Below are 13,291 nucleotides of genomic sequence, written 5' to 3' on the forward strand. Positions count from 1 at the left end.
GTAAGTTGACACCATTCAGTACCAATATTTTGGGAGCCATTTACAGAGTTGTAATATCGAAGTAATCTCTAGTATTGGCAGTCTAGGAAACGTGAGATGAAACACGTGTTTCTCAGGCAAATATAAGGTTTTATATTGACATTTGTTATTAAGTGATGTTTTTCTAGGAAGTCAATTACGTTAGTTCAGTGCCTTGCTTTCCTCTTGACGTATTATAATGTAAATATCAAAGTTCAGACTTTTATTAATATGATAAAATTTTAGCTTTTTCGGCATCAAATTTTGACGTCAAAATCAATTGATTCACCAATTTTGCCTTTTGGGACTTATCGTTGGTTTTATTTAATTTTAAACTTAACCATAGCAATATTAGCACAGCTCAGAAATAAATATTTAAAAAATCATACAATTTAATACAAACCTCTAGAGTCCGATACAGTGAAAATTTTACGCAAGCCTAAAAGCGCTCTCTCGACTTGATAATACACTGAGTCAGTCTGTTTCGCACTTATCTTCAACCAATCTACGTCTGGGGACACACACCCTTCTCAGATCTTAATTTCTCAATGGAACAGACATTTTTTCGCCTTTTATTGCCAGATGTTCATTTTAGATAGGTGTACCTCGATTATAATGTAAAACGATATGTCCTTTATCTTTTCGCTTTTCTTTGCCTTCTGATGGCGCCTGATTTTCTTAATTACACGCTATTAGATAAATGGGAACTTCTTGTCTTGGGATGGTTACGTTTTCGCATATTTTTTGCTAAGTTCAAATTGTGCGCATTCATTCATCTCATATTGAGTGTGTTTGTCGGATTATCGACGGACCCTACTCGCGAAAAATCTACGCATGTATCATTAAGAGTTCCTTAGACCCTGGGATCAAAAGAAATTGTATATCTAATCCAATCGGGTTGTACCTAAAAGGCTTTGTAATCTTATAAGACGTGGGTGTTATACCATAAGCGTCTTTTCAGTTCTCTGTTCCCGAAGGGTACGTTTCCAAGAATTTCGTCTAAAATCGAATCTGCTACCTATCCAATTATCTCGACTCGATTACATAAGCACACGCTAGCTCAGACCTTCCCTTTCAACCTGTTTTGTAGAACTGTGCCAGAAAACGGCGTAACCAACATTTTTCAACGTAAAAATTACATCAGACTCCATAGCTCAATGGAAATAGAAAGTGGTGTGTGAGCGTTGCGTCAGTTGGAAAATTATGCGCTCGCGCCGAATGCCATGATTACGCGTTGAATACTAGTTTGATTAACCTAGTGGTCTTCTTTCGTTGGCGATGTCTGTTATTGATGGTTATGTTCAGTTTTTATGGGATAGACGTGTTCTAAAATCGTAATTTGACTGTTATGGTATGTATTATGTGTTAAGTATAAACATAGCTGTATCTCGTAATATCCTGATTTCTACAAACAGCATTTTTATCTCACCCGCTGACCAAAGAAAGCCAGGCAACAAGGTTAGTCAAAAACCTAAACGGCTGTAGATCCAATTTTCATTCGACGAGGTTTTTTATCCCGACAAAAACTTATTTGGGTTCTCGAACAAAGCCTTGTAAAGGAGCCTTGAATTCGTTTGCGCCGAAAAATTGGGCAGACCTGGGTCTTGTTCGCATAGAATAATGGACGTAAAATGTCCTGAATATACCAGTGAAGTCATTTATCTTAAAGAAGAAGTTATTTACAAAGTAATGCAACCTAGACATTATGTAATTGTATAATTGTGTAACAATGTACTCACTAATTAACTACCTTTGAATAACAGTCTGTTATGTAACATGTATATGGAATTTAATGAAAGCCTAACAATAATTATGAATAAGTAAGATACAATAGAAATATTATTGTCTGCATGGGTACAGTATATTCATTTCATTGATAGGGACCTCATTGTTTTTAGAAAAGGTTAATTGTTTGCTAATTAAAGCCTATCTTAGCTAAGCTTATCAAATGTTTAGAAAAGAGAGGTTCTGACTGTCAAGAGTATTTCGTCTGCTTCTACATCTAAACTGAGAGCTTGAATGTTTGTTTTTTTTTTTATAAAATGCAAATAAATTACGATTTGGGTACTGACATTATAAATAAATTCGATGATCTTACCAGGCGTAGGTAATCTGCGGCGAGCCGCAGATAACTTTACGATTTAGTCATTAAATACATCCTGTTTTCTAATAATAGTAAAACAGATGCATCTATAATTTTATTCAAGGTTAGTAGTATGCTAAGCTAACGTACAGGAAAGCTATGTACCATATAGATGAGTCAGTGTGGAAAATGTGAAAGTATGTAGATAGGGAGATGAAGAACTATCGAGAAAAATAGAAATGGCTAAATGCTGATCAGCCTGAGCTTAGTCTCGATTCTTTAGGACACAAAAAGGGTATTTTCACGTTAATAGGTCAATGTAATCTATCAGAGATACGCGATTAGACAAGCCTACTATTATTACTTACGGACTGACCTATCCCAATCGAAAGTCTTTTGTTTTAACGTTTCTATCACTTCTAAGACTAACACTCAGTATTAAACAAATGTATCACAAAACAATTAACGTAATTAATTTACCTCAAAGCTGAGTCACAGAGGGACGGTAATTAGTCTGACATGTCCGTCCGAACCCCTTTCTATCATGATGTCATATTCATTAAATATACGTCCTATCTATTGCCTCAATTAATAAAGGGACATTGTCTATATGACATAAGTTTGACTGTCTGTGTTTACGTTATTGGAACATTATTTTCTAGATCACTTTAGGAATTTGGTAGGAGTATTACGGGGAGTTTGGATTTAAATTAGGTTCCTAGGTATACTTACATAGAATTCAAAATGATCGTGTGTGTACTGTGACCTAAATAAACCTTTTGGGAAAACAAGACCTATATCATGGTAATTCTCTCCGTCTACATTGCCCTTTTAAATCTTGTATGCGTGAACCGGGAGCCAATCTGACCGTGCTTACGTATGAAGCCTTGCGCAGACAAGGGTCTGACCTTGGCGTACTTTTGTCTGCGAAAACAAAATACTCAAAATTGTATCACATGGAATAACAAACTTGAGTCATAGGAAAAGGTCGCCCGTACTTTTGAGAATAGAAAAGATCTTCAGCTTGTTTTCGTCAGTTCTTATTAAACGCTCTCTGTTTATTTCGAATTTTCAATACAACAGTATTTGTTTATCATCTCAACAAAGTAAGCGTTCATTTCCTTCCCGCCGAAATATGCGTGAGAAGACCACAACTGAACAGTAAAAAGACCTTTATTTGAAATACGAGTGCTCCTACTAAGATAACTGTTACAATCATCGCTAATTCTAGCACATTCTCACATAACTGACACAAATTAGCGTCCTACCTAACAGACAAGACGGCTCCATTCCCATTGCTCGCGTGTCCAATTCTATTTCATGCGCACGCGATGTTTTGCTATCAGCCATGTAAAAATATTCGCTCTTTATACGCCACATTACTCCTTATAATGATCGTAATGGACTCGTGTTCATCAATCATACAGTTGTTCACTAGTTATCGACACAATACTGATTTGTTTGAATTAGTCATCGTTTTTCGTGGTCTAATTCTTGGTAACACAATCAAATTGCTATTAGTCCTTCCATGTTTCGGCCTGTCGTAATTTTTTCAATCTCTCTGATACCTAGTTCATTTGTTTGTAGCAGATTATTCGTTTTCTTTTCTTCTACAGATTCTAATTTGAAATTCAGTTCTAGTTTTTATTCAGCATGTTCGGTAGGCGTTACGAATGAGATGGCATTTTAGCTCGGCTCGTCCGTTGTTCCTTTTTTATCAGCCAGTCTAAATGCCTAGACCACCCACAGTTCTATTCTCTGTCTATTTTAAGGCCAGATCTTTTCACGGATAACTTTGGTTTCATTGTTATCTTTTATGTTATATTTTATTGTTAAACATTTTGGATTTATCTCGCCGGTTCTTCTATTTGACCTTTGCCAATTTGAAAATTGGTATGTACTAATGGTATTTTTTCTCCAATTTCCAGTTTCATCGAACAAGACAAAGTGTCAGGCTTCTGGACGTGGATGTTCGTGTTATCGAAGCTGCCTGAGCTCGGCGACACGGTGTTCATAGTGCTCCGCAAGAAGCCGCTCATCTTCCTCCACTGGTATCATCACATCACCGTCCTGCTGTACACCTGGTACTCTTTCACGGAGTACACGTCGTCCGCGCGCTGGTTCGTCGTCATGAACTATTGTGTTCATAGGTGAGTACACTTCGCCATTTATTTTTTTAAGTACATATATTAGAGTATTTGGTCGGTAAGTAAGAGCAGAACGGATCGATACATCCATGAAATTAAAATTATTCTGTTTAGTCTCGGCTGTTACAAACATAAAAATGAGTCAAGCCTTATGGAAACTTGAAGAGTAGACCAAAAATTATCCTCTAGAAATATTAACAAACATCGAATGTGAAATGTCGACTAAGGAAACGTACGGTCCTTTCAAAATACATACATATGGTTCCTGTATTGATTGCCAATCAATTTTAATGGCTCCATCAAACTGTCAATCTATACTAGTTAAATAATTACCTTTATTGATGGATGTTTTGTTTACCCAATTGAGTAATGAACGCGGGGGCGTGACCAACGTGTAGCTCATTGTATAGAGTAGTTGTGTAGATCGTAGATACGACCATAGATGAAATTGTACATACAGCCTACATTAATTTATGGCTAGAAACCTTCTTCGTTGATAAACTTTGCGTTAACAATATTTGAATGTACGATTTGAGCTGCTGTTGCAAAGACAATTTATACAAAAATACACGTTTGCGTATTTTTGAAATAATAATACTAGCAGACCAACCAAGCAAAACAAACCGGACTGACAAAGAAAAATAACAAGTAAAAACGATAGAAGGTGTATCAGTTGAAATACAAATACCAAATTTTGGAAAATAACATAAAAGTACTTGAATATTGTGTTACATTTAAATCTTACACTACGTACATAAAAAAATATATACAATACCATTCCAACAAAAAAATCTTAAAACTTCTAGTATGTAGTCAGTCGCCATTTGCTATTCAAGATCCACCCACGGCATCGGCATTTAACGAAGAGATATGGATGTCCCGTTGGGTTTCTTTAGTGTCGATAACTTCTGAATTGAACCAATTATTCTTAGAGGAAGTCCACTCATTGCTTTAATGGGTACCAGACCTTGATATCTTGGGCTAGACTCATAGGACGACCCGAATTTGTCTTTCTTTGTGAAGTTGACAAGTAAAAAGTCGGTTAAAAGAGTACTTTATAAGTTACTTATGTGCTGCTTTAAATGAATTCAAATAAGGGAAGATTCTTAATCTAAGTGGTATTCAGTAGTGTTCTAGGTCAGTGGGGCCCAACAGGGCCAAAGTAAGAGTCTGACACTCCCTCACCGCTGCTAACCCACAGCGGGAGGGGTCATTTGATGATTTTTGACGTCGCGTCGTTAAAAAGAAAAGTAGTGTTCTGGGTGTAGTTATTTGTTTACCATTTAGGTAAAAATTATGACAACAGCTTCTTCAAATATTCCAAACAAAACTCTTCAATTCTAATAATTTCAAACAAAATAAATATTTATTTATTTTGTTCGAAATTATTATAAATATTAAAACAACATGACTAGGCCTTTTGGCGCTCTTTTCATCTTATCCCTTCTAAGGGGTAATACAAAAGTATTAGTTTTGGGTGGTTAATGAATCGCAAATGATTGATGGTCGAATTTTATAGAATAACACCTGGATTAAACGAAGCATATCGGCAGACGATAAGAAATTGTAAATAAAAGGCGTGGCACGGATTAAAATGCTGCTATCAGAAGGAAATAGTATGTTTTTATATAATTACGTCAACGTGTAAGTAGGATATATTTTAAATGGCATGCAAGCCGGACTTCCATAGAATAAATAAGCGTTATATTGAGCACTGCTTTTTTCCTGCGGTTTCACCCGTGTCCCGGGGTAAATTCTTCCCGTAACCAAATCAAAAAATGCCTAAGTTACTCGGGTATATGTAGTGCATTACCCTCTCAACAGTAAAATAAATAATTCAAATCGGTTCAATAGTCCCCGAGTTTTTAGGGTACAAGTAAACAAAACAGTATTTCTCTTCATTATATGTATGTATTAGAATAGATAGGTATAATACTTATAAAAAACACATTTTACATTTGATATTTCCACACGTTAACAAGCAGTGTTTCCTTTGCACGGTCCAGTAGGCGCGTTTCGTCGTACCGCGGTATTTGATCTCAGCAAATTGCTCTATTCATAGCCCGGGCTGTCATGTCGTTCTCAAGTATTACTAACGGGTATCATCATCGTTTAGCTACTTGTTTACCTGTGTACACTGTAGACTGAGGTTTATAGTCGTATGGGGAATGAGGATATTGTTAATGGGAAAACTAGTTTAGGGTCTCCAAAAGTTAAGCTAACAGTCATGGGTTCTGCGGTTTAGATTTTCTGTTACAAAAGAGATCTGGATATACAGACACACTTTGTTAGTTATAATACTAATAGGTGTTATGTAGGGTAGGAAAACAGAAATACTTTCTCCTTCATAGTGAGTACATTTTTCTCTAAAACCAAGTTTTCTTCAATATTCTCAATCTCTTTCGACAATTTTAACGGATAAGAATTCAATGAATCGAATATTCTTGGAACAATATTTTCTGTGAAGCGATTACTTTTACGATATTACTCGATGTCATAAAATAACAAGGATTTTATTTCATACTGATGTTTTATCCTTTTGTGCAAAATATAATATAGCTTAAATAAACACGAGTTCTAAGAACATTAGCGATATAAAGTGCTCATATTATAAGAATATACTAAATCGTTAAATAAACGAAACAATGAAATAATTAAAGCAATTTATGTTAATTAAACCAGTATGTTGAGTGACAGAATAATTGTTAGCGCGTTTAACAATTAAATTACTACTCAGAAAACTATTAAACTGTATTGTGTAAGAAAATATAATGGACATGACTATTTGCTAAACGAGATAATAAATATACACTCAGCGGCACGGAATTTGGCCCAAACAAATACAAGTAGATATCAGCCCAGATAGCTGTTGTAAATTCTAATTTCATATGACATATTGTCAGTCCTTTCATAATTGTTAATTAAAATACAGAAAAATGTGTGTCTGTTTAATTTTTGTAACACTAGAAACAGATTCCGTTGTTGGAACACAAATCAGGAAGTTAAGTTTAAATTCGGATAAAAATTGCCGAAGTACTAAGCACGTTCCAAAAAAAATTTATGATTATGGTCGTTTTTTGTTTCTCTTTTTATCACAATTTGATCTGAAAATTACCCTTACTGCAGCTTAAGTTGCTCAAGTAGTGTTGCTAAGACGTCAAGGGTAGAAGCAGCGGAAGATGGTTGAAACTTTAAGTGCACCGTCTACAAGTTAAAGATATGCATAGAAAATGTACGACCAGACTGGCCTTTACACAAGAAGACCAGAAAGTGGGGGTATAAGGTGTTCGTCGGCGCACGACGACCGATTTATCGTACGTGAAATAATGAAAAATCGGTTTCTCACTGCGTTAGAGATACGCTAGCCTTTGTAAACAGCAAGAGAAGTCGATGTCAGTAAGCGCACATTAAGAAGAAGGATGGAGGAACGAGATCTGCGTGCTCGAAGACCAACTCGAGGCCCGGAACTTCTCCCGCACTATCGCATAGCCAGACTTAGGTTTGCAAGAGAACATGCAAATTAGACGCATGACCAATGGAGTAAAATTTTATGGACCGATGAATGCAAAGTCGTCTTAAGAGCTCCAGACGGCCGTGAATGTGAATGGAGAAAGCGCGGAGAATGGTTTCTTCCCACCACTACCAAGCAAACAGTCGGTTTTCATGGTGGGTCCATCTTGGTTTGGCGAGGCATAAGTTCAGAAGCCCGTACTGAATTATTGGTTGTCGAAAATCGTCTGACAATAGTGCGGTATATTGAAGAGAACCTTCAAAATCATGTTTTACCCTGTCAGGGATTCATAGGAAGTGAAGAATTTCGTATAATGCAGGACAATGCTTGACCTCACGCAGCTCTTTGAGTAACCGATTACTTGTTTGAGGTCGGTATTCAAAAATTGGACTGGCCTGCAAGAAACCCAGCCATGAATCCTGTAGAACATGTCTGGAACATGCTTAAAAGCCAGGTCCAAGCAAGTCGTAACCCACCACGGACTCTTAGTAAACTGAAAACCGCGCTGGTAGCTGCCTGAAAGGAGATCTCTCATGTGGAGATAAAAAACATCCTCCAGAGCATGCCAGATCGTATGCAGGCAGTCATCAGATCAAGAGGAAGAAACACCCATTATTAAAATTCGATAACTTTCTGTTTTGTTAAAAATGTTGAATTGAAAAAGTTTATGGTGATTATTGCGGTAAGGACTCTGTTTTCTAACTCAATGAAACTTAATGAAAATCCTCACAATTCTGTTGTTTGTTAGTCATTTTCTTTTGGAAAATGAGTAAATTAAACAATTTTAAAATAAAACTTCAGATTTTTCATATATATAATGGTTATAAGGCTCAAATGTGTTTGGGCCAGATTCCGTGCCGCTGAGTGTATTTATTAGACACATTAAAACGTGGATAATATCAGGAAAATCCTTATCTGAACATAATTATTTTATGCCAAGCATTAGCGATTAATAACTCGAAGCAGTTATTAAGTTAAGTATGTTAAAAAGATTGCTTGGTGAGGAAAAAAATGTTTTATCTATACATTTTTTATTTCAAGTTTTGATGCAAATATTTTTGAGTACGCTACGGGAAAAGTCAAACAAAGCAGTAGAGCAGGAAACTACAGGTTGCACTGGTATTATTTACGTTTAAGGATACAGCCAAATAAATATATCTATTGAATTAAAGTCAAATTGTTATCACTTAAAGATGTGTCTGATTTAGTCTGAAAAATAATAACCTCTGAAAGTACTCCAAATAGACCTTGAGAAAATCATAATCTAACTGTATTATTTCTCTGTTTCCAGTGTAATGTACTCGTACTACGCGTTAGTGAGCATGGGCAAGTACCCGCCCAAGATGCTCGCGATGACCATCACGGTGCTGCAGCTCACGCAGATGATCGTCGGCTGCGCCATCAACATCTGGGCGCACAACTACATGGCCACGTCCGCCCCCACCAGCTGCCACATCAGCCAGATCAACATCAAGCTCTCCATGGCCATGTACTTCTCCTACTTCGTCCTCTTCGCACAGTTCTTCTACAAAGCCTACCTCTCCCCCAAAACCGGCAAGAAGGCCAAAACCGAACCCATCCCCGACGTCAGAGACGTCCCCGTCACCAAGAAGGTGATCAACGGTTACCCGCGGCAAAGGAACGGCGTTGTCGCTCACTAGTCGACGACACACGTGATATGTACTAGTTATATTGTACAGGTTATGGCTGTTATTTATTTGGTCACGATTGGGCTCGATTGCCGGTTCTATGTCTACCTCGCTAACGTAGTGGTAGGCGCGATCCTTGACAATATACAACCAGTGTTTTACTCCTGATGTTGCAATAGTTTTGTCCTCACATTTTTGTATTGTTCCCTGAATAGCAGTATAAAGTTTGTTATATATATCGGCGGTGGTGTCCAATCGCGGTCAGCCGACGCTAGAGACGTCGCCTCGTGTTACATTCCACGCTAGATCGACTGTTAGCTCGCGGCCGATGTCAGGCTCCACTAGCCCTGGCGACTACTGGCGACTGTCCGAATTAAACCAAACTTAAGTACACATTATGTAAGATTTACTCAAGTTTTATTTGAAAACCTTTTGCCAAAAAGACTTTCAAATAAAACAGTTTTTTAAACATTAACTTCTAAGCTATAACGTGCTTGTTAAAAAAAACTATTTTAATGCGTGAGAATTTGTCCACCGGACAAACCCCATATAGATAAGCGATAAGCCTTTAGCTGGCTATGTACAAAGTAGATGTAAATACTCATTGTAATCAAAATATGTAACCTAACATAATTGGCATTTTTAAGGAAATTCTAGTACAAATGTTAACTTAACGTTTATCAGTTTTAATTCCAACAGTCGTCAATTCGTCAGTGGTCAATTGAAAATGGCGGCGATCTCCTGGTGTCAAATACCATGCTTTTATATAGGCTCTGTGTACCGATGATTTAGGACGTGTGCTATTCGAGTAAAGGCTGCATCGAATTGAAAAAAGTCGAATAATTTATACAGTAACACTCGATTATCGAGTGCTTCGTGTACAGTCCATTTACAATCGAATCGAAGTGTCAAATGTTGTAAATAGTGTCGAATTGACACAATCTTGCCATGTTTTTGTTGTATTTTTTATTTTCTGTAAGTTATCAATCGATCAATGTTTTCAGATTTTTGTAATGCCTTTTTTTGAGTACATCACTTTTTTTATTCATCTAATTTTTAAATAGTTTTTTTTTTTGTAAGGTACGTGGAAACACTGAAATAATTTCGATGCAGTTAGTTCGTGACTATGTTTTATTGCAAAATACTTGTTTAGTAAATACTAGTTATTAGATGATGTGAAGCAAATGAGCCATTATTTGTTGATGTATAATGCAAATAGTAGTACATATTATTTTTGACAAATTACTCTACCACAGGGTCTCATATTAAGTTATTAAGAATTTAAGTTTGACATAGTTTTAAATCTTCGGATTTTAATTAATTTAGGAGTTGAGTATTGATTTTCAGGGACCCTGAATAATTTATAAGATTTTTTAAATTGTTCAAAACATAGAAGATACATTCCTGGTATAGAAATGTGTGCGAATTATATTATTTAAGAAATCCGTACAAATTGTTTTGTAAATTTATGGAATTATGTACACTCTCCTAAATTATTGTTTCACCAAGACCTGTATAAAAGCTCTACTTTGTTGTTATTGTGTCGTATTTATTACTTAATGAAAAAAACTTAGTGATTTTTTTAAATAATTTATTTTTAAAGGGATAGTTTTACCTATACACTTTGTAAATGTTAAACGATGTTTTGCGCTTCATGTAAACCGAGTGCGGTGCGTAGGTGTAATACTTTGATATGCTTGTCAAACAAGTGCACAAAGTGTAATTATGTAATTCCTGATAGTGGAATAAGCAATATTAATGAAAGTTTCCTTTAAATTTACAGTTTCGGCGCGTTTAGAAATTAAGAAATTAATTTTAGTATGGGCAAACGTTCTTTTTTAAACTTGTAGACTTTGTTTAAGAAACAACGAGTGTTTGTAACGTAACGCGCCGCGGATATACGGGCGAAACAAAGTTCAAATGGACACTTCCACGCACTTACGTTAACTTGTGCGTTAACGTTACCGCGTGAAAGCTTAACAACCGACGGCATTTATGTAACGTAAACGCGGTCGTTGTGAATATATAGACTTAATTAGAATTAGTCCGCGACGCTCACATTGGACCCATACAAATTATTATATAAGGCGTCTATTCAATGTCCAATCGCGTTCACGTGTATCTAATGTCGACTTCCCGTCGGCGATGAATATTAACCATTAGACTCGATTTATCCGTTAATAAAAGTACACGAAAGCTTTGGATAAACGATGGAACGCTAAATAGCGGTATTCTAACTTCACTGTTACTAAATTAGTATAGATTATGCCCTGTAACTGTCCGCCAATTGACCTTTTTGGTATAAGCTCGCGTTTACTCTATCGCGCGGGTTACGTTTGGTACGACTTGCTCCCATGCTCCTTGAAAATGTAGTTAGTAGATAAATCAACTCACAATAATTAATAAAAATAAGCTGAAACTAATTTAAGGGAGAGCATGGGAAATTGTCCAGCAACATTTTTATTCGCTTAGTTTTAACGTCGAAGTCCCAATATCTTGGACTTCGGGAGCGTTTAAAAATGAGGCTCAGTATCAAATAGTTCCGTCGCGGTAGCTCCTAAAACTGGGCCTTACAAGAGTCAGTGTGCAAATTAGAATAGTTTTTAGCGAAGGTCAATTTCGTCTAGTACCGTTTATAGAAGTCACAATTTTTAATATAGGCTATTTGAAATAGGCTGTTATTTTGTCCAGTTCATTGCTTTGTCATTAACGAATGGTGAGTTTTAGAACTACTTGTAGTATTAACAATCGACTAAGGTGGGGAATGACTTAGGTATAATTCGGGATCGGGGATTAGGTACTTAGTGCAAACAAAAACAATGCAGTTTACCTATGTAGCCTTTATTTTCGCCACCTAGAAGAAAGTACATTGCGAAGAATTTGTTTTTTTTTTATTATTTTATATCATCTTTTTATTTATTTTTCTTTGCCTAATCATGTCTAATGGAAATTCAATGAAGGAGATTAATAATTATATGGTGCCGACTAAACGAAAAGCTACTGTCGCTTGATGTAACCCTTTGACAGACGAGTTTGTGTTCAACTCGACTTCTCATCACAACATTTTTTATTACAATTAATCAATCAAGTTTCTTTAATTTTCTAGCACCGTCAACGGGTTAACCTGCGTGGTCAAGGGGTTAAAGTTGCAATTAATGCATTATATTTTATACTATTATTTGTTCTTGAAGCACTTTTGTATACTGAATTGATTCAGAACGTTATTGTATTTCATAAAACTCTTATTTCTTCGTGTACAACAAAAATGATTATGATGTAACCTTGTCCACCTGACTTTCATTTCTGAGAAATGATTCAGGGTAATAATAGTAAATAAACATGTAATCACTTACGCATTTATTATTTATTTTGTAATATATTTTCGCATTTAAAAAGAAAACTGTTGTTGTAAATGTTCTCAGTAGAACTAATTAGCGGTTACAGTTCCATATTCAATAAAATATTTTAATAAATATATTTTTGTGAAGGAAGTTTTGTGGTTACAACATGCAGATCTAAAGATTATAATATAGCGACAGAGCATTGTAATCTAAAGTGGAAATATTCTTGCAATCATTCATTTGTATTTTCTGGGCAAATAAAGAGTTATGCGTAATCATTATGTTTGTTTATTTTTTGTTTTGGAGCCCTTGATTTTTTATTTGAACACTGAAACCACCCTTCCATCAAACTTCTTGTTTGCAACACAAATGATCCGAGGCAACAAGAAAATCTCTGAACCTCCCACATCAGATGATACCTGACAAAAACTGCCACAATCTTAGGTACTATAATGATGCTGCGTAAAACGTGGTAGGTATAAATACCTTGCCAGAATCTGGATCCCATAGATTTAGGACCCCAATGGTTGATCCTATGCCAA

The 13,291-nt window shown here is 36.0% G+C and overlaps 1 protein-coding gene across 1 annotated transcript in view; it reads left to right on the top strand.

Moving 5' to 3' along the window:
• Positions 1 to 13,030, top strand: part of Baldspot (baldspot) — a 56,982-nt gene extending 43,952 nt beyond the window's left edge. Inside the window, exons 3-4 of the mRNA XM_021332310.3 lie at positions 4,030 to 4,251; positions 9,051 to 13,030. Coding sequence (XP_021187985.1) covers positions 4,030 to 4,251; positions 9,051 to 9,420 — 592 coding nt within the window. The 3' untranslated portion in view covers positions 9,421 to 13,030. The remainder of the gene's footprint in view (positions 1 to 4,029; positions 4,252 to 9,050) is intronic.
• Positions 13,031 to 13,291: the final 261 nt, after the last annotated feature.

Source organism: Helicoverpa armigera, chromosome 4, assembly GCF_030705265.1.
Source record: "Helicoverpa armigera isolate CAAS_96S chromosome 4, ASM3070526v1, whole genome shotgun sequence".
NCBI lineage: Eukaryota > Metazoa > Arthropoda > Insecta > Lepidoptera > Noctuidae > Helicoverpa > Helicoverpa armigera.